Genomic DNA, 22,303 nt, shown 5'->3' with positions numbered 1-22,303 from the left:
GAGGGTGGGGCGCTGCAGACAGATACCGCTCTGTGTGGATAGCACTCACCGTGTTCCGGTCACACTGGGTTTGCCCCGCTCACGGGTGTCTGTGCTTTCTCCGTCTACACTGCTCAGGCTCCCAGCTGCTCTATATGGAGCGGGCCCTGCGTTGAGTGCGGTTCCAGTTTTCGGGTACTCCACAAAAGCGCAGATTCGGTTGCCCCTGCGTTTTGTGCCTTCCCCGGCCTGAGCGGTTCAGGCAGCCAGAGGCTTGGGTGCACTCTCCCCGGGTGCAGCGCACCTTTTCCCTCCGCGTCGAGTGGCCCAGGCAGCCAGAGGCTTGGGTGCACTCTCCCCGGATGCGGCGCGCCTTTTCCCTCCGTGGCGAGCAGCTCAGGCAGCCAGAGGCTTACACAGTCCTGTTTAATGCACTTCAAGATATCTACTGTCCTGAATCTTTGTTCACTAGGCCATCTTGTGAAAGGGAAAGTTGCTCAGTCCTGTCCAACTCTTTGTGACCCGGTGGACTATACAGTCCATGGAATTCTCCAGGCCAGTATACTGGAGTGGGTAGCCTTTCCCTTCTCCAGGGCATCTTCCCAACCCAAGGACAGAATCCAGGTCTCCCTCATTGCAGGTGGATTCTTTACCAGCTGAGCCACAAGGGAAGAAGAATGTCTTGTATTCCCCCAATTACTATATTCCCAAACACCTCCACATATTCCTAAAATATCTCTTAGGGCAGTGTCTCTCAAACTACCTGCGGTAAAAAGCCAGTTACCTTCCACAACTGCATAATCTGTCCAATATCTATACTTTTATTAAAAAAAAGAGTCACTAGGGGAAAATTAAACAAAAAATAAAAACATACAGAATATAAGTTCCATTTTATTGCATTTGACAGATAAAAATTACCATGCAAGTGTCTAAATGGTTACTGTCAGTTTTTGCTCTTATTTCATTGCAGGCCAATAAATAAATAGTTCACATACCAGTTCTGGTTAGTGGGCCACATTTTGAATAGCATTGACCTAGAGACAGTACTACCTCTGTTGAAAATCACTAGTAAAAATAAAGGAATACATAAGAATAGTAGTTAATATTACCTTTATAATTTTTATGCTAAATATCCTCTAGTAGAGACTGAAATAAACAATACCATCCACATAAACAACCCTGCACTACTTCACATACTCCTGTCTAAATCTTCAGACATGCGCACAAGTCCTAGCTTGTTCCTTTTTTAAAGGGCAACCTTGTCTTCTGATGTTGCATTTCTGTTTGCAAAGGTGCATCTACACTATTTACATAGTGAAAAGTCCAGATTCCTTTTACAAGCAAAAAGCAAAAGGATAAAAACAAAACTTGACTTTAAAAGGACTCATAAAAATATACATACACGGAACACAAAAATGATGCTTCTCTCATTGCCTGTCCAAGTGGAGGTTCCTACCCATCAGCCTTTCCTGTTTCCCCATGTCACACTTGACCTTCTGAGAGTTCACCCTGTGCCCGCCCCATAACTCAACACAGGAAGGATCACAAGGATAGGCTTTGCTTTCAATCATGGTCCATTGACTTATGACACTATACATTACTTGTCCAGAAGAATTTGTTTTAAAGCATTGACTCCTTTTCTTTTTCAGTGGTGTCCTAGGTCAGGGTCAGGGGCAGCGGCAGAGAGGAGCTACCCCACGTCCGAGGCCAGGGGCAATGGCCGAGATGAGCTACCACACGCCCAAGGTCAGGGGCTGTGGCCGAAAGGAGCAACCCCACCTCCAAGGAAAGGCGGCTGCGCTGGTGTAGGAGGGCCGAGAAGAGCTACTCCACGTTCAAGGTCAGGAGGGGCGGCCATGAGGAGATACCCCTCGTCCAACGTAAGGAGCAGTGGCTGCACTTTGCTGGAGCAGCCGTGAAGAGATACCCCACGTCCAAGGTAAAAGAAACCCAAGTAAGGCAGTAAGTATTGCCAGAGGGCATCAGAGGGCAGACACACTAAAACCATAATCACAGAAAACTAGCCAACTTGATCACAGGACCACAGTCTTGTCTAACTCAATGAAACTAAGCCATGCTGTGTGGGGTCACCCAAGACAGACGGGTCATGGTGGAGAGGTCTGACAGAATGTGGTCCACTGGAGAAGGGAATGGCAAACCACTTCAGTATTCTTGCCTTGAGAACCCCATGAACAGTATGAAAAGGCAAAATGACAGGATACTGAAAGAGGAACTTGCCAGGTTGGTAGGTGCCCAATATGCTACTGGAGATCAGTGGAGAAATAACTCCAGAAAGAATGAAGGGATGGAGCCAAAGCAAAAACAATACCCTGTTGTGGATGGGACTGGTGATAGAAGCAAGGTCCGATGCTGTAAAGAGCAATATTGCATAGGAACCTGGAATGTTAGGTCCATGAATCAAGGCAAATTGGAAGTGGTCAAACAGGAGATGGCAAGAGTGAATGTCGACATTCTAGGAATCATCGAACTAAAATGAACTGGAATGGGTGAATTTAACTCAGATGACCATTATATCTACTACTGTGGGCAGGAATCCCTTAGAAGAAACAGAGTAGCCATCATAGTCAACAAAAGAGTCCGAAATGCAGTACTTTGATGCAATCTCAAAAACAACAGAATGATCTCTGTTTGTTTCCAAGGCAAACCATTCAATATCACGGTAATCCAACCCTATGCCCCAACCAGTAACACCGAAGAAGCTGAAGTTGAACGGTTCTATGAAGACCTACACGACCTTTTAGAACTAACATCCCAAAAAGATGCCCTTTCCATTATAGGGGACTGGAATGCAAAAGTAGGAAGTCAAGAAACACCTGGAGTAACAGGCAAATTTGGCCTTGCAGTACGGAATGAAGCAGGGCAAAGGCTCATAGAATTTTGCCAAGAGAGCGCACTGGTCATAGCAAACACCCTCTTCCAACAACACAAGAGAAGACTCTACACATGGACATCACCAGATGGCCAACACCGAAATCATATTGATTATATTCTTTGCAGCCAAAGATGGAGAAGCTCTATACAGTCAGCAAAAACAAGACCGGGACCTGACTGTGGTTCAGATCATAAACTCCTTATTGCCAAAGTCAGACTTAAACTGAAGAAAGTAGGGAAAACCACTAGACCATTCATGTATGACCTAAATCAAATCCCTGTGACTATACAGTGGAAGTGAGAAATAGATTTAAGGGACTAGATCTGATAGACAGAGTGCCTGATGAACTATGGATGGAGGTTTGTGACATTGTACAGGAGACAGGGATCAAGACCATTCCCATGGAGAAGAAATGCAAAAGGGCAAAATGGTTGTCTGAGGAGGCCTTACAAATAGCTGTGAAAAAAAGAAAAGAGAAAAGCAAAGGAAAAAGGGAAAGATATTCCCATTTGAATGAAGAGTTCCAAAGAATAGCAAGGAGAGATAAGAAAGCCTTCCTCAGCGATCAATGCAAAGAAATGGAAGAAAACAACAGAATGGGAAAGACTAGAGATTTCTTCAAGAAAATTAGAGATACCAAGGGAATATTTTATGCAAAGATGAGTTCAATAAAGGACAGTAATGGTATGGACCTATAAGAAGCAGAAGATATTAAGAAGAGGTGGCAAGAATACACAGAAGAACTGTACAAAAAAGATCTTCATGACCCAGATAAACATGATGGTGTGATCACTCACCTAGAACCAGACATCCTGGAATGTGAAGTCAAGTGGGCCTTAGAAATCATCACTATGAACAATGCTGGTGGAGGTGATGGAATTCCAGTTGAGCTATTTCAAATCCTGAAAGATGATGCTGTGAAAGTGCTGCACTCAATATGCCAGCAAATTTGGAAAACTCAGCAGTGGCCACAGCACTGAAAAAGGTCAGTTTTCATTCCAATTCCAAAGAAAGGCAATCCCAAAGAATGCTCAAACTACCGCACAATTGCACTCATTTCACATGTTAGTAAAGTAATGCTCAAAATTCCCCAAGCAAGGCTTCAGCAATATGCAAACCATGAACTTCCAGATGTTCAAGCTGGTTTTAGAAAAGGCAGAGGAACCAGAGATCAAATTGCCAACATCCGCTGGATCATCGAAAAAGCAAGAGAGTTCCAGAAAAACATCTATTTCTGCTTTATTGACTATGCCAAAGCCTTTGACTGTGTAGATCACAATAAACTGTGGAAAATTCTGAAAGAGATGGGAATACCAGACCACTTGACCTGCCTCTTGAGAAACCTATATGCAGGTCAGGAAACAACAGTTAGAACTGGACATGGAACAACAGACTGGTTCCCATTAGGAAAAGGAGTCCGTCAAGGCTGTATAATGTCACCCTGCTTGTTTAACTTATGTGTAGAGTACATCATGAGAAACGCTGGGCTGGAAGAAGCACAAGCTGGAATCAAGATTGCCGGGAGAAATATCAATGACCTCAGATATGCAGATGACACCACCGTTATGGTGGAAAGTGGAGAGGAACTAAAAGGCCTCTTGATGAAAGTGAAAGAGGAGAGCGAAAAAGTTGGCTTAAAGCTCAACATTCAGAAAACTAAGATCATGGCATCTGGTCCCATCACTTCATGGCAAATAGATGGGGAGACAGTGGAAACAGTGTCAGACTTTATTTTTTGGGGCTCCAAAATCCCTGCAGATGGTGATTGCAGCCATGAAATTAAAAGGAACTTACTCCTTGGAAGGAAAGTTATGACCAACCTAGATAGCATATTAAAAAGCAGAGATATTACTTTGCCAACAAAAGTCCGTCTTATCAAGGCTATGATTTTTCCAGTGGTCATGTATGGATGTGAGAGTTGGACTGTGAAGAAAGCTGAGTGCCAAAAAATTGATGTTTTTGAACTGTGGTGGTGGAGAAGACTCTTGAGAGTCCCTTGGATCGCAAGGAGATCCAGCCCGTCCATCCTAAAGGAGATCAGTCCTGGGTGTTCATTGGAAGGACTGAAGCTGAAGCTGAAACTCCAATACTTTGGCCACCTCATGAGAAGAGTCGACTCATTGGAAAAGACCCTGATGCTGGGAGGGATTGAGGGCAGGAGGAGAAGGGGACGACAGGATGAGACGGCTGGATGGCATCACCGACTCGATGGGCATGAGTTTGAGTAAACTCCAGGAGTTGGTGATGGACAGGGAGGCCTGGCGTGCTGCGATTCATGGGATCGCAAAGAGTCGGACACAACTGAACGACTGAACTGAACTGAATTAAACTGAAGAGTTAAATATCTCTCTGCACACAACGTACAGAATGACATTACATTTTAAAAATGGCTTTAAAATGCTATTAACTTTACAAGTTTTCTTTAAAAAGATTCAAACAAATGTCTGATGCTGTTATTTACTTAACTTTAAGGTAAAGTCCACAATAAGCTGTGAATTTTAATTATTTCAATTTCCTATGAAAATTACACACATAATAACATGACAAAATATTTTAGTATGAGAAATATTAAAATATGAGTATGCACAATAAAAGCAATTGTTTATTTCTTAACTTAAAATTTTCTATTATTCTAATATCTGATAATTCTATTACACTGATATAAGTAACATAAATATTAAATTAACCATAAAAATTAAAATATTAGCCATTCATATTAAATATAAATACTAAATTCCTAGTGTCAACCTAACATTCAGAAGAAAAAAAACTAATTATGTCATTTTGATTTAGAATATTAATTTTCTTTTAAAATTGTATTAATCAGGTTGAATTTGAAATCTGTATATTTAATAAAAATCTTATCTTACCCTTTTCTTGGCCACCACAGTAAGTCTGCCAGCTGCTTTGGATTTGTCTGTAAGATAATAAAGAATGGCTGCTTCAGAAAAGTGCCTACACTTCTGTTCAAATAAATGCAACATTATACAGAATTTTCTACTTTTTCATATCATGACATGTGTTTTCTGTGGTCCTTTTGATAAAAATGCTAACAAACTCAGCTCCCAGAGTTGATTATAAAATGAAGTAATCCAAAAGTAAGAACATTGGGGATTCTTATACTTATTTGACAAACCTTCGCCCTTAAATCTGATTGGCTAGCTGGAGTCCCTCCAGCAAGCATTCAGTGCATTTCTTTTCTAGGATCTGGTCAGCCCGAGTGCCCTGGGGTATGTAGGATCTGGAATTAAATCCTAGTTACGTCTACATGCACATCTTCCTACATGCCAGACAAGGAATAAAGACTTCAAAGAGACAACATCTTATTTAATCCTCCTGATAGTTTTTAAAGGTGCATGCTCCATCTCCACTTCACAGCCTGAGGTTTTGCAATGCAGCAAATCCATCCAACCACAAGTCACAGGTCTTTATGCCTGCTGCCTCCATTCGGGGCCCTGAATGGGGCTGCCAACAGTGCCACCAAGAAAGATGCAGCAAGAGTGAAGAGTCTAATCAAACAAGAGTACACCTGACCTTGAACAACATGGGAGTTTAGAGCGCCAACCCCTTGTGCAGTCAAAAATCCACATGTAGCTTTTGACTCCCCTAAAATTTAATGACTTGTAGCCTACTGTTAACTGGAAGCCTTACTGATAATGTAAACAGTTGACTAACACATATCACATATGTTATTATGTATTATATACTATATTTTTATAATAAAGTAAGCCAGAGAAAAGAAAATGTCTTTAAGCAAATCATAAAAGGAAAAAATATTTACAGTACTGTACTGTATATATACAGCAATGCTGTAAGTTTGTGATTTGCTTTTAAGATGAATCATCTGTCACTACCTATAGCAATTTCATCTTCTATGATACAAAATACTGTAGATGTCACAGGTATTACTAACACTAGACATCAAATATGAAAAGATAATGTGAAAACAAAACTCATGTTTCATGAACAGTAACACGGCCGCCTAATGTGATGGACATGATTGCTCACAGTAGCCCAGCCTCTACGCTAATGGATAAATCATTATAACGTTTTTATGGCATAGAATATTATGGTCACATTCATGAGACAGAATGGGAGACACTGTTATGTTTTTTAAAACACCTTACCTGTGATGATAGGCTGATATGCAGTTTCCCCAATTATGAGAGAGAGGCACTGTATGTAATATAATTCTTTGAAAGCAAAGTTATAAGACAGTAAGAAAACTAACACATTATTAATCTTGTGTTAACTATCACTCCCCTTTTGCCTATGTAAGGCTAGTCTATTCACTTCAATATAAGTCTTGCACATGATGTTCTACATGATTAATACCTGGGCACTAATGATGAGGACATAAAGTGTCATACAGTACTCTAATGCAAGTATTAGACTTTCACACGAGGATATCCACATAATGCACAACAAATATATTTATGAACTGTATGGCATGATGATTATTTACTATTCATTGAGTAGAAGTGGGTCATCATCAAGGTTTTCAGCCTCATTAGCTTCACTTTGACTTGGCTATGGAGGAGGAGGAGAAAGGGTTGGACTTTCTTATGGGTGGCAGAGGCAGAGGAGGTGGAGGAGGTGGAAGGGGAGACAGGACAGGCAGGCTCACTTGGTGTCGCTTTATAGAAATGCATTTTTGTTTTTGCCTGACTTTTTTGCATCCTCATTTCTCTTCATGATACTAACACTTCTTCCACCATTTGCTTCGGTTTCAGTGCCCCATCATAGAAGAGTCCATGATGTAAAAAGTCACAACCAGGCTTGAGTAATCTGAAACCTTCTGCCAGATTGTCTGATGTCAGTTTGTTTTCTGGCACTGCTGCTTCTACATCTTCCTCATCATCTGGTCCTGATTCAGAAGCAGTCATCTGTTAACTCCTCTGGTGTGCTGTCTTGAATTTCTCCAAGGTCTGGAAGCTCATCACCTGCTACCCTTTTTGCCATATCCACAATCTCTTTCATGATGTCCTCGACTGGCTCCATTTTAAGTCCTGTGAAGTCATGCACATCTGGTCACAGTTTTCTCTAGCAGGGATTTATTATCTCAGGCTTGATGGCCTTCATAGATTTTTCTGTAACAACAATGGCATCTTCAATGGTGTAATAAGTCCTTCCAGACTTTCACAATGTTCTATCAGGGTTCTCTTCTAGAGTGCTGAAAATCCTATCCATGTGTAACGAGCCTTAAAAGTCCTATGATCCCTGATCTACAGACTGAATTCAGTTCAGTTCAGTCAGTCATGTCTGACTCTTTGCAATCCCATGGACTGTAGCACACCAAGCCTCCCTGCCCATCACCAACTCCCAGAGTTTGCTCAAACTCATGTCCATTGAGTCGGTGATACCATCCAACCATCTCATCCTCTGTTGTCCCCTTCTCCTCCTGCCTTCAATCTTTCCCAGCATCAGGGTCTTTTGTAGTGAGTCAGGTTTTTACATCATGTGGCCAAAGGACTGGAGCTTCAGCTTCAGCATCAGTCCTTCCAATGAATATTCAGCGTTGATTTCCTTTAGGATTGACTACAGTCCAAGGGACTCTCAAGAGTCTTCTCCAACACCACAGTTCAGAAGCATCAATTCTATGCTGCTCAGCTTTCTTTATGGTCCAGCTCTCACATCCAGACATGACTACTGGAAAAGCCATAGCTTTGACTAGATGGACCTTTGTAAGCAAAGCAACGTCTCTGCTTTTTAATATTCTGTTCAGGTTGGTCATAGCTTTTCTTCCAAGGAGCAAGTGTCTTTTAATTTCATGGCTGCAATCACCATCTGCAGTGATTTTGGAGCCCCCCAAAATAAAGTCTGTCACTGTTTCCACTGTATCCCCATCTACTTGCCATGAAGTGATGGGGACCGGATGCCATGATCTTCGTTTTCTGAATGTTGAGTTATAAGCCAGCTTTTTCACTCTTCTCTTTCACTTTCATCAAGAGGCTCTTTAGTTCCTCTTCACTTTCTGCCATAAGGGTGGTGTCATCTGCATATCTGAGGTTATTGATGTTTCTCCAAGCAATTCAGAGACTGAATTAGAGAAGATGCGTTTGGAAGGCAAGTAGACCACTTTGGCACCTTCAGTGCTGAACTCGTGGGATTCTGGGGGCCAGGTCATTTCTAATCTCAGAAGAACTTTAAAAGATAGTCCCTTGCTGGTGAGGTACTTCCTGACTCCAAGGACAAAGCTCTGATGAAACCAATCCAGTAAAAGAATTCTTGCTGTCCAGGCCTTCTTCATATAGTACAGCCAAAAGACTGGCAGCTGCTGTTCATCTTTTCCCTTCAAAGCTTGTGCGTTAGCAGCTTTATGGATAAGGGCAGTCCTGATCATACATCCAGCTGCATTTGCACAAAATCAAACAGTTAGCCTAGCCCTTCCGGCCTTAAATCCTGGTACTCATTTCTTTTTTTTACTAACAAATATCTTTTGCAGAATTTTTTTTCTCCAGAATAGGACATCTTCATCTGCATTAAAAATCTGTTCAGGCAGGCATCCTTTCTCCTCAGTGACTTTCTTAATGGCATCTGGGAGCTCATCTCCTGCTCTTTGGTCAGCAGAAGCTGCTGTTATCTTGACATTTCTTAAGCCCAACCTCTTTCTAAAATTATCAAACCATCCTTTGCAGGCAGTAAATTCTCCAATTCAGATCCCTCACCTTCCTTTTGCTTTAAGTTGTCATATAATAACCTCACTTTTTCTTGAATCATACTAGAGTCTAAGGTATGTCTTTCTGATAGCAAACCTGCACTCACATTAAGGCTGTAATTTCAATGCAAGGTAAAAAGGGTATTGCACTTAAGTGAAAGGTTTTCGTGCATGCTAGTATAGCCAAAGTGATGGCTTCACAAATTTCCTTTTGTTTCACTTTTTTACAATGGTTGGGTTCATACATCTTGAAATGGTGGCAACTTCAGTTGCAGACCTCAGTCTATAGTATATACCAAGTAATTCTGTTTTTCCTTGGAACATCATGACTTATTTCCTGGGTGCACTTTCAGCATCATTAGTGGCACTTCATGGGTTCTATGAATACCATAGATATGAATACCATATGAATACTATTGCACTGAACATTATGGAAAATATATGAGAACTGCAAGAGATCACTTTCCACTGTAATATGCAACTTCAGTGGAGAGACCAAGTGCTCGTGTGGAGGTGACCCGTGTCACAGCACTTGCACAGGTGTGCACTGCATCTGTGCTGAGACAGCAGCAGGAGGCAGCTGGGAAAGCATTACCATGGCACAGCAGTTACCTTTATGCAATCATGGGTTAATACTGCATCTTTATGCTTGTTTACATTTCTCCCGACTACAAATGGCGCCACATACAATCTGTGTTTACGTACATTTTAATAAGTTTTAATTTTTTATAATATATTTGTGTGTATTTCATGGTAGTAAATGATTAAAATAGACTGGTATCTACATATAATTTAATCACTCATGATATACACTTTCTTCCAATTTTTTTAGGCTATGCAGTTCATCTGTGAATTTTTTCAAATTGTCACCAATCTCCCCAAATTTTTCATGTATTTATTAAGTGAATTCACTGAAATCTGTGTATAAGTGAACCTGCTCAGTTTCAACTCATGTTGCTCAAGGGTCAATTGTATAGAAAATTATTTAAAGATCATTTTGATGTGTGCAAAATTATATATGTGTGTGTATTAGTAAAAATCATTGGCACAACTGGTCTTTTTTTTTAAAAAAAAGTTCGATCTGGAATTGCATAATTGAATAGATTATATGTAAATATTTGCACACAGATATGCTTTAGAAACCTTAATACAGTGGTAATGAACAATGGGAAGGGCTGTGGATATTGACTGTAAGGTTTCAGGGTCACATTTATGCAGAGAGGCAGAAACAAGATGGTGGAGGGGGAAGAAAGAGAGTCCCCGTCTCCTCATGCCAAGGATGCTCACTGGACACTGGTGGGGGATCCCTAACAACCATGGGTGACCAGGTACCACAGTGGGGCAGGAGGGGAGGGGAAGTCAAGAAATCAAGTCTCCCTCTGTCTTCTGGAGCCCCCTCTGTCCTCATGAGTCCCCTCCAAGCACAGGCATTGCCCATGGAGGCCCTGCAGGCACAGGAAAGAAAGAGGAGAAAGAACTGTGCTGGCTGGGGGTATGTCCCTCGGGTGTGGAAGAGTGGGAAACTGCCTGGTGTTCTACCATCCACTCAGCCTGGGGGAGCCTCCTGGGGTGCCAAGCCTGATCCTCTGTACTTGGAAGCCTAATGCACTCTGGAGGCCCCCTCAGCTGGGCTGAGTCCAGGCCTTACCTCCCACCCCCATCCAGGGTCTTTTATGGAGGCATGGGTCCTGAACCAAGGCCCCACCCCCTACCTAAACCCTGCCTCCTCCTAAACTCTGCAACCACCTAAGCCCTTACCCACCTAAGGCCTATGTCCCCCTAAAGCCAAGGTTTTTTCCTGCCTTTCTTTGTTGCTCTTATTGTTTTGTTTTGTTAGGTTTTTTTGTTTTTTACTCTTGGCCAGTGGAGTTCAGTTTTACCCTCAGTTTTACAACCTGAAGCTGTTTTACATATATTCTTAATTTTTCTACTGTTTGTTAGTTTTCTAAATCTATTTTTTATTCTTTGTTATTGTTCTACTCCCTTTTATCTTTATTTAGTATAATATATATATACATATTGGAGAAGGAAATGGCAACCCACTCCAGTATTCTTGCCTGGAAAATCCCATGGACAGAGGAGCCTGGTAGGCTACAGTCCATGGGTACATATAAACATATATATATACATGCACACATACATTTTTTCTCTCTCTTTGCTACTGGAGTCTGGTTTTACCCTCCAGGGGTTGTTTCATATATGTACTCTTACTTTTTCTGATATATCTGTTAGTTTTCTAAATCCATTTTATTTTTTATTCTTTGTTATTGTTCTGCTCATTTTTATTTTTTATTATTTTTTCCTTCTTTGCTACTGAAGTTCAGTTTTACCCTCCAGAGTCTGTTTCGTATAGATTTATATCTTTTCTAACATATCTGTTAGTATTCTAAATTTATTTTGTATTTTATTCTTTGTTATTGATCTGCTTCTTTATTTTTTACTTTTTTATTTTCTTTTTTCTTTTTCTGCTGCACCCTGCATCTTGCAGGATCCCAGCTCACAGGCCAGGAAACAGGCCTGAGCTCCTGTGGTAGAAGCACTGATAGACTAACTGTTAGATTAAACTGCTAGACTAACACAGAACATCAGGCCCCGGGGAATATTAATCAGGATGAGGTATTCCAGAGGTCCACATCTCAACACCAAGACCCCGCTCCACCCAAGTGCCCACAAACTCCACTGCTGGAAGCCTCAGGCCAAACAACTAGTAAGAAAGGAACATAGACCCACCCATCAACAAAAAAAAAAGAACATGAGATGGCAAAAACTATGACAAGCACTGAAAATGAAATTGATCAAAAATCTTCCAACAAACAAAAGACCAGCACCAGAAGGCTTCACAGGTGAAATCTATCCTGTTCAAATTCTTCCAAAAAATTGCAGAGGGAAGCTCCTGAACTCATTTTACAAGGCCACCATCACCCTGGTACCAAAACCAGACAAGGAAATCACAAAAAAAGAAAACTTCAGGCCAATATCACTGATGAATATAGATGCAAAAATCCTCAACAAAATACTAGCAAACAGAATCTAATAACATGTTAAAAGGATCATACACCATGATCAAGTGGGGTTTATCCAAGGGATGCAAGGATTCCTCAATATATGCAAATCAGTGTGATATACCATATTAACAAATTGAAAGATAAAAGGCTTCTGATAAAAGATAAAAACCACATGATAATCTCAACAGATTTAGAAAAATCTTTCAACAGAATTCAATACCCATTTATGATTAAAAAAAAAAAACTCTCCTGAAAATGAACAGAGAAGGAACCTACCTCAACATAACAAGGGCCATGAACAACAAACCCACAGCAAACATTATTTCCAATGGTGAAAAACTGAAAGGATCTCCTCTAAGATCAGGAACAAGATAAGAGGGCCCACTCTCACCACTGTAATTCAACATAGTTTTGGAAGTCCTAGTCATGGCAATCAGAGAAGAAAAACAAATAAAAGGAATCTAGATTGGAAAAGAAGTAAAACTCTCACTGTCTACAGATGACAAGATACTGTATGTACACAGAAAACCCTAAAGATGCCACCAGAAAATTACTAGAGCTAATCAATGAATTTAGTAAAGTCTCAGGATATAAAATTAATACACAGAAATTGTTTGTATTCCTATACACTAATAATTAAATATCAGAAAGAGAAATTAAGGAAATAATCCCATTTGTCATTGCAACAAACAGAATAAAATACCTAGGAATATTCCAACTGATGAAGGAATACTCTTCAGAATACACAAGTAGTTCAATATCAGAAGAGCAAACAACCCAATCAAAAAACAGGCAGAAGACCTAAACTGACACTTCTCCAAAGAAGACACACAGATGGCTAAAAGACACACGAAAAGATGCTCTACATCACTCATTATGAGAGAAATGCAAATCAAAACTACAATGAGGTATCACCTCACATTGGTCAGAATGGTAATCATCAAAAAACCTACAAACAATAAATGCTGGAGAGGATGTGGAGAAAGGAGAACTTTCTTGCACTGTTGGTGGGAATGTAAATTGATACAGCCACTATGGAGAACAGTATGGAAATTCCTTAGAAAACTTGGAATGAAGTTACCATATGACTTTTAAAATTTAAAGAAGTATTCCTAGGTATTTTATTCTGTTTGTTGCAATGGCAAATGGGATTGTTTCCTTAATATCTCTCCTTAGGTAGGTTTATTCCTAGAATAAAGACCTGCAAAAGACCTGTATACAGAAAACAATGATACTGATGAAAGAGATCAAAGATGACACAAACAGATGGAGAGCTATATCACATTCTAGGACTGGAAGAATCAACATTGTGAAAATGACTATACTAGCCAAAGCAATCTACAAACTCAATATATCCCTATCAAATTACCAATGGCATTTTTCATAGAACTAGAACAAAATATTTCACAATTTGGATGAAAACACAAAAGACCCCAAATAGCCAAGGCAACCTTGAGAAAGAAAAATGGAGCTGGAGAAATTGATATTCCTGATTTCAGACTATACAACAAAGCTATAGTAATCAAGATAGTATGATACTGGCACAAAAACAGAAATATAGATCACTGGAACAAGATAAAAAGTCTAGAATAAAACAAGCACACCTATGGGCACAAAGCAGGCAAGAATATACAATGGAAAGATAGCCTTTTCAGTAAGTGATGCTGGGAAAACTGGACAGCTATGTGTAAAAGAATTAAATTAGAATGCTTCATAACACCATACACAAAAATAAACTCAAAATGGATTAAAGACCCTAATGTAAGCCCAAACTATAAAACTCTTAAAAGGAAAATATAGGCAGAACAATTTTTGACATAAATCTCAGCAAGATCCTCTGTGACTCACCTCCAAGAATAATGGAAATAAAAACATAAATAAACAAATGGGACCTAATTAAACTTAAAAGCTTTTGCACAGTAAAGAAGCTATAAACAAGATGAAAAGACAACCCTCAGAATGGGAGAAATAACTGCAAATGAAGCAACTGACAAAGGATTAAATTCCAGAATATACAAGCAGCTCATGCAGCTCAATATCAGAAAAGCAAACAACCCAATCAAAAAATCGACAGAAGACCTAAACCAACATATCTGGCTAACAAACAATAAATGCTGGAGAGGATGTGGAGAAAAGGGAACCTTCTTGCACTCTTGGTGGGAATGTAAATTGATACAGCCACTATGGAGAACAGTATGGAAATTCCTTAGAAAACTAGGAATGAAGCTACCATATGACCTTTGAAATTAAAAGACACTTGCTCCTTGGAAAAAAAGCTATGACAAACCTAGACAGTGTATTAAAAGCAGAGACATCACTTTGCTAACAAAGGTCCGTACAGTCAAAGATATGTTTCTTTCAGTAGTCATGTATCAATGTGACAGTTGGACCATAAAAAACAGCTGAGCATCAAAGAATTAATGCTTTTGAACTGTGGTACTACAGAAGACTCATGAGAATCCCTTGGACATCAAGGAGATCAAACCAGTCAATCCTAAAAGAAATCAACGCTGAATTTTCATTGGAAGGACTGATGTTGAAGCTGAACCTCTAATACTTTGGCAAACTGATGTGAAGACCCTGATGCTCGGAAAGGTTGAAGGCAGGAGGAGAAGGGGGCAACAGAAGATGAGATGGTTGGATGGCATCACCGACTCAAGGGACATGAGTATGAGCAAGCTGTGGGACACAGTGAAGGACAAGGAAGCCTCGTGTGGTGTGGTTCATTGGGTTGCAAAGAGTCAGACAGGACTTAGTGCCTGAACAACAACAGTAACAACAATAATATGACCCAGAAATCCCACTACTGGGCATATACCCTGAGAAAATAATAATTCAAAAAGGCACTTGTACCCCAATGTTCATTGCAGCACTACTAACAATAGCCAGGATATGGAAGCAACCTAGATGTCCATCAACTGATGAATGGATAAAGAAATTGTGGTACATATATAGAGTGGAATATTACTCAGCCATAAAAGGAATGAATTTGAGTCAGTTGAACTGACATGGATGAACCTAAAGCCTGTTATACAGTGTGAAATAAGTCAGGATATATATATATTCATATATGTAAATAGATATATATGAAATCTAGAAAAATGGTACTGATCAACCTATTTGCAGGGCAGGAATAAAGACAGAGATGTAGAGAACAGACTTGTGGACACAGTAGCAGAAGGCAAGGATAAGATGAAAGGGTAACTTTAAAATATATACATTACCACCTATAAATACACAGCCAGTGAGAAGTTGCTATATAACACACGGAGCTCAGCCTGGTGCTCTGTTAAGAGCTAGAAAGGTGAGATGGTGGGGTGGGAGGGAGGCTCAAGAGGGAGGCTCAAGAGGGAGGGGATATGTGTATACTTAGAGCTCCCCTGGTGCCTCAGAAGGTGAAGAATCCTCCTGCAATGCAGGAGACCTGGGTTTGATCCCTGGGTCAGGGAGATGCCCTAGAGAAAGGAATGGCTACCCACTCCAGTATTCTGGCCTGGAGAATACCATGAACGGAGGAGCCTGGCGGGCTACAGCCCGTGAAGCTGCAGAGTCAAGTACGACTGAGTGAATAAGCGCACACACACAGCTGATTCATGTTGCCGTATGGTAGAAACCAACATAACACTTGAGGAAAAGCAATTATCCTTCAATTAAAATTAAAATTTAAAGAAGAAATGAAAATTCATAGAAATGTATCAATATGGGAATATAACCACAATAAGCATGTAAAACAAAAAGGATAAGAGTAAATAAGTACTTGCCGTCTAAAAGCGAATTTTGCAGTAAAAAATTATTTTCACAATACAGAAAACTAGAGGAGTAGGTTATTATATTTATACCTACAGCTGGCTGCCAAGTGTAAGCTGCCCTTTTTCCTATGCTCAGCTGGTGCTTGGAATAACCGCTTCTTTTGGAGTATATGTTTCCTCCTGATGAACGTACAAGACCACCCACCACCACAGGTGACCCTTCAGCTAGGAGAAATACCCACCTCTTTTGCAAATCATAGTCATCTTAGGTCACAGAACTTTTTCCTTGTCTTACAGCTTCTTCTATATATATCTAAGCACTCTGAAAGGCTAGGATGTGCCTTGAGGCAGGGATCATTTTTCAAATGCAGCAGGTGCTCAATTTTTTTATACTTGATGAATCTATATGGATTTTATTCAAAATATTATATGGATCTGAAATATACATTGTACGTAAACAAATTAATATAATTAACTGAAACACACAGAATATTTACTTGGCATGAGTCACTATACTAGACAATGTAAAATGATCTTCAGTTTCTTTACTGATAAAGCAGGAGTAATATATTGGTATACTGTGATTTAAATAACATAATCTACATAAAATAAAGTTCCTAAAACAATTCTGGTAGATTTTAGATAACGTTCTCTTCCATTTTAACTAATTGATGTGTGTGTGTGTGTGAGTGTGTGTGTGTTAGAAAGAGTGAGGAAGAGATCTTAACCCTTGTAATACTAGGAAAAATAGTTTGTCGATGATATATTTCAGAATTGTCTCATCTTTTCAAGTGATTTCATCATTCTTCCATTTAAATAATTATTTGTCTTTCAAACAGTTGGGAATATTTGATGAGCAATGATAAAATAGCAAAATATTTCAAGAGAGGGAAAAATAAGATGGTTGAAATTCCACAATGCATTTCAGATTTAAGGGCCCAGTGAGACCTGGTAGTAGTTACAACATAGAACATGCTCTGTTGTACCAAAAAAAAAATTTCCCTGTTCTTTTGAAGACCTCTGACAATAATAAAAATCACAATGAAATGCTAATCTGTACAAATAGCTAAAACTGCACAAAAAGGCTAAAATTGGATCCAAAGGACCCTGATCATATATTGAGAGTTAATGATAATAGAATAGAATTTATGGTTCTTCTCAAAACGTAAGTCATTCTTAAGTAAAACATCCAGCAGGGAGATGAATTGGGAACAGAAACATCCAAACTGTTGTTCAAGAACTTTTTACACTCAAAAAGTTGCAGAACTGTCTCCCAATACAATAGAACTACTCTAATTCAAATGTCAAAGGGAAATGCTGATGTAATACTTTAAAACATAACAATCACTAGTGATTTCTCTGTTAATAGCAGTAAGTCTGTGTTCAGCTTCAGCAGCATTAACTATTTTCTAAGCGCTGAATTCTCCCTAGTGAGAAAGGTTTAATTTCCTCCCTTCAGAAATCTCTGCATGTAAGAACCCTGACATACAGAGTGAAAAGCAGTTAACAGGAAATGTAGATTTAGATAATTAAAAGGACCTTTACTTCTCTTCTGAACTGTATCCACATCATATTTTTAAAGTATAAAAGAGGAGCTTCAGGTAGAAAATAAAAATGTTCCAAATGAGTAGAGGTGGTTATGCATCATGAATCATAACAGATGTTAAAATTTGTATTTACAACCATATGAGAGGGAGGTTAGGATTAGAAAGAAAGCTGAGCGCCAAAGAATTGATGCTTTTGAACTGTGGTGTTGGAGAAGGCTCTTGAGAGTCCCTTGGACTGCAAGGAGATCCCACCACTCTATCCTGAAGGAGATCAGTCCTGGGTGTTCATTGGAAGGACTGATACTGAAGCTGAAACTCCAATACTTTGGCCACCTGATGTGAAGAGCTGACTCATTTGAAAAGACCGTGATGCTAGGAAAGATTGAGGGCAGGAGGAGAAGGGGATGACAAAGGATGAGATGGTTGGATGGCATCACCAACTCGATGGACATGGGTTTGGGTGGACTCCGGGAGTTGGTGATGGACAGGGAGGCCTGGCGTGCTGCAGTTCATGGGGTCGCAGAGAGTCGCACACGACTGAGTGACTGAACTGAACTAAACTAAGAGGGAAGTATGAATATTAATATAAATCAGTGGCTTCTCTTCTTTAAATAATTTTTCTAAAGCTTGTCCATTCATGATCTCAGAAAAACTGTTGGTATATTCTTCTTTAAACATGACAGCTGGGAGTATTTTCTAAAAATCAAAAAGGATAGTCCAGTTCCCTGTCTGGAAAGAGAAGTACCACTCCATCCTAACAACAAGTAAAAAGCTCAACAGACAGAAAATCAATAACTCTTCCTTGATCCCTTAGGAAGTGAGTTCACAAGGCAAACAACTGCCCCTGAATTTGGAGAGACAAATTGCCTACTGGCAAATACAAAGAACCACAATTTACAGGAGGAGAAACCTCTGCAGGAGCCAATGCCAAGGGAGGGAAATGAGGACTGAAATTTGTTGATGAGGCTCAGTGTGAACAAGCCTGAGAGCCCCCAGTCTTGGGGGAGGGAGACACACACTTCGGTGAATTTACCTCCGGGGGCTCCATCAGGGTTCTCACAGTGATGACTGGGGAAAATTTTCCATGCTTCATGCAGTGAGAAGAAAACAGTAACCATTCTGAAATATGCCAGAACATTGAATTTTTCTAACAAGGCTGTCTTCAAGAGAAGCTATTTTACCAGAACTAACCTGCTGGGGTTTCTTCAGAGCCTGATCAATCTGGTGGAAGGGAAATATGCAAATTCTGCTATAGCCTTCCATGTAAGGGAAGGGAATACCCAACTCCAGCCCCCTTGAGGCATCATGAACCACCTCAGCAGTAAAGAAAAAGAAGCACTCGTGAAACTCAAAGCCCAGGACAGACGTAATCAAGGGACCACAAAATGCCTCCCCTCCCTCACACCTTACCACTGCGCTAGGAAAGGCCTCTTTACCACAGTTCTTTTTACCTAGTACATCACGTTCACCTTTCCACAAACAATTACAAGGCTTACTAAAGGTAAATCAGTTTGAAGTAACACAGCAAGCACTGGAACAGACCCAAACAGGGCAGAGATTTAGGAATTATCAGATTATGAATTTGAGGCAACTACAATAAATATACCAAGGGCTCTAATGTTAAAAGTAGATAACAAGCAAGAACAGATGGGCAATGTGAGCAGAGATATGGAAATTCTAAGAAATAATAAAAAAGAAATTTTTAAAAAAATTTAACACTAGAGATCAAAATACTGTAACAGAAATGAAGAATGCCTTTGGTGGCCTCATCTGTAAATTGGACACAGCTGAGGAAACACTCTGACCTTGAGGATACATCAATAGAAACTTCTAAACTGATAGAGCAAAGAGAAAAAAGACTGGAAAAAAACACTGAACAGATTACCCAAGATCTATGGGACAACTACAAAAATGTAACATGTGTGATGGGAATACCAGAAGGAAAAGAAAGAGAGAAAAGCACAGAAGAAACATTTGAATTAACAATGACTGATAACTTCCCCAAATTAATGTCAGACACCAAACCACAGCCCTAAGAAGCTCAGAGAACACCAAGCAAGATGTTGTCATTGCTTAGTTGCTAAGTCGTCTTTGACTCTTGTGATCCCCATGGACTGTAGCCTGAAAGCTTCCTCTGTTCATGAGATTTTCCCAGGCAAGAATACTGGAAGTGGGTTGCCATTTCCTTCTCCAGGGGATCTTCCCAACCCAGGGACTGAACCTATGTCTCCTGCATTGGCAGGCAGATTCTTTACCACTGAGCCATCAAAACTATACTTAGCTATGTCCTATTCGAACTGCAGAAAATGAAAAAAATAAGGAAAAATTCTTGAAGGAAGGTAGAGGGGGTAATTCTTATCTCTGCTCCTTACCTATAAAGGAGGGACTATAAGAATTTCATTGAATTCCTCTCAGAAGCTATGCAAGCAAGAGGGGAATGGAATGAAATATTTAAAGTGTTGAGAGAAAAAAACCCAATGAAATTAGAATTCTATATGCTATAAAATTATTCTTCAAAAGAAAAGGAATATACAAATTGTGCAACAGAAAATAACAAGGAAATCTGAAGCCAAAAGTCCTACCTTGCAAGAAATGGTAAAAGAGAGATAGAAAATGATGTAAATCAGAAACTGTGATCTATACAAGGAAGAGCATCAGAAAATGACCAAGCAAAGGTAAAGTAAAAACATTTAATTTTTCTCATTCTTAATGTATCTAAACAGAAAATAGTTTGTCCAAAATGATAGTGACAATATATTTAATTTTATGTTATACATATTTGTGTGTGTGTGTGTGTGTGTGTGTGTTTATAAAATGACCACAGTGATATAAAGGACAGAGAACGAATTAGAAAATTTTGTTAATATAAAGTACATGCATTAGTCATGACATTATAAAGTGTTATTTGAAAGTGTACTTAGATAACCTATAAATGAATACTACAAACTGTAGGAAAACCACTGAAAAATTAAGAAGGAAGTATAATTGATACAGTAAGAAAGGAGAGAAAACAGAATTACATGAAGTGCTCAATTAACAGTATAACAAAGCATAACAGACTATAAACTACTTCATCCAGCAATAGCAGACACACATTCTCCTCAAGTTCACTTAGAACATTCACCACGACAGACTACATTCTGGGCCATAAAATATAACTTAAAATTTTTTAAAATAGATATCATACAATAGCTTGCCCTCAGACCACAATGGAATAAAAGTAGAAATAAAAAACAGAAGGATAACTAGAAGATCCAAAAATACATGGAGCTTTAACAACACATTTCCAAATAACATACTGGTCAAAAGAAATTCTCAAAAGAAATTTTAAAATATTTTGAATAAAATGAAAAAAATACAGACTTTCAAAATTTGTGAGATAAAGTGAAAGCAGTGTTTAGAGGGGAATTTATAGTACTGAATGCATATATTATGAAAGAACAAAGGTCTAAAATTAATATGCCAAGTTTCCACCTTAGGGAGCAAAAAGAAGAGCAAGTTAAATCTAAAGTAAACACAAGGACTTCCCTGGAGATCCAATGGTTAAGAATCCATCTGCCACACAGATATAAAGAACAGACTTTTGGACTCTGTGGGAGAAGGCGAGGGTGGGGTGATTTGAGAGAATAGCATTAAAACATGTATATTATCATATGTGAAATAGATGACCAGTCCAGGTTCAACGCATGAAACAGGGCGCTCAAAGCCAGTGCACAGGGACAACCCAGAGGGATGGGATGGGGAAGGAGGGGGGAGGGGGGTTCGGGATGGGGACACATGGACACCTGTGGCTGATTCATGTCAGTGTATGGCAAAACCCACCACAATATTGTAAAGCAATTTAGCCTCCAATCAAAATAGATAAATAAATTTTTAAAAAAAGAACCCATCTGCCAATGCAGGGAATATGGGTTTGAGTCCTGGTCTGGGAAGATTTCACATGCTGCAGAACAACTAAGCCCTTGTGCCACAACCCCTAAGCTTGTATGGTGCAACTACCAAAGTCTGTGTGCCTAGAGCCCACGCTCTGCAACGAGAGAAGCCACTGCAATGAGAAGCCCTTGTACCACAGTGTAGACCCAGCACAGCCAAAACAAAATAAATTAAAAAAAAAAAGAAATAAAAATTAAAGGAGAAACCAATGAAACTGGAAAGAGGAAATCAGCAGAGAAAATCAATAAGTTTCTAGCAAGCCTAAGGAAAAAAAGAGAAAACATAAATTACTAACATCAAAAATGAAAGAGGGCATCACTACAGATCCCCTGGACTTTAAAGGGATAATCAATAAATGGTATGAATAACTCCATGCCCACAAGTTTGATAGCCTAAATGAAAAGGACCAAGCCCTTGAAAAACAAAACCTGCCAAAATTCACACAGGATAAATAGACAATCTGAACAGGCCTATATCTATTTAAAATTTTATCAATATAATAAACTTCCAAAACAGAAAACATCAAGTCCAGATGTATT

General features: G+C 39.5%; 1 protein-coding gene across 4 annotated transcripts in view; it reads right to left on the bottom strand.

Annotated features, from left to right (window-relative positions):
• ZCWPW2 (zinc finger CW-type and PWWP domain containing 2) overlaps positions 1 to 22,303 on the bottom strand; it is a 151,369-nt gene that overhangs the window by 34,416 nt on the left and 94,650 nt on the right. For all 4 annotated transcript variants that reach the window (XM_070455278.1, XM_070455280.1, XM_070455276.1 and 1 more), the window contains one exon: positions 5,743 to 5,789. In XM_070455278.1, coding sequence (XP_070311379.1) covers positions 5,743 to 5,789 — 47 coding nt within the window. The remainder of the gene's footprint in view (positions 1 to 5,742; positions 5,790 to 22,303) is intronic.

This window comes from Odocoileus virginianus, chromosome 26 (assembly GCF_023699985.2).
Source record: "Odocoileus virginianus isolate 20LAN1187 ecotype Illinois chromosome 26, Ovbor_1.2, whole genome shotgun sequence".
Lineage (NCBI taxonomy): Eukaryota > Metazoa > Chordata > Mammalia > Artiodactyla > Cervidae > Odocoileus > Odocoileus virginianus.
The sequence above is the reverse complement of the archived record's forward strand: the minus strand, read 5'-3'. Positions and strand labels throughout refer to the sequence as shown.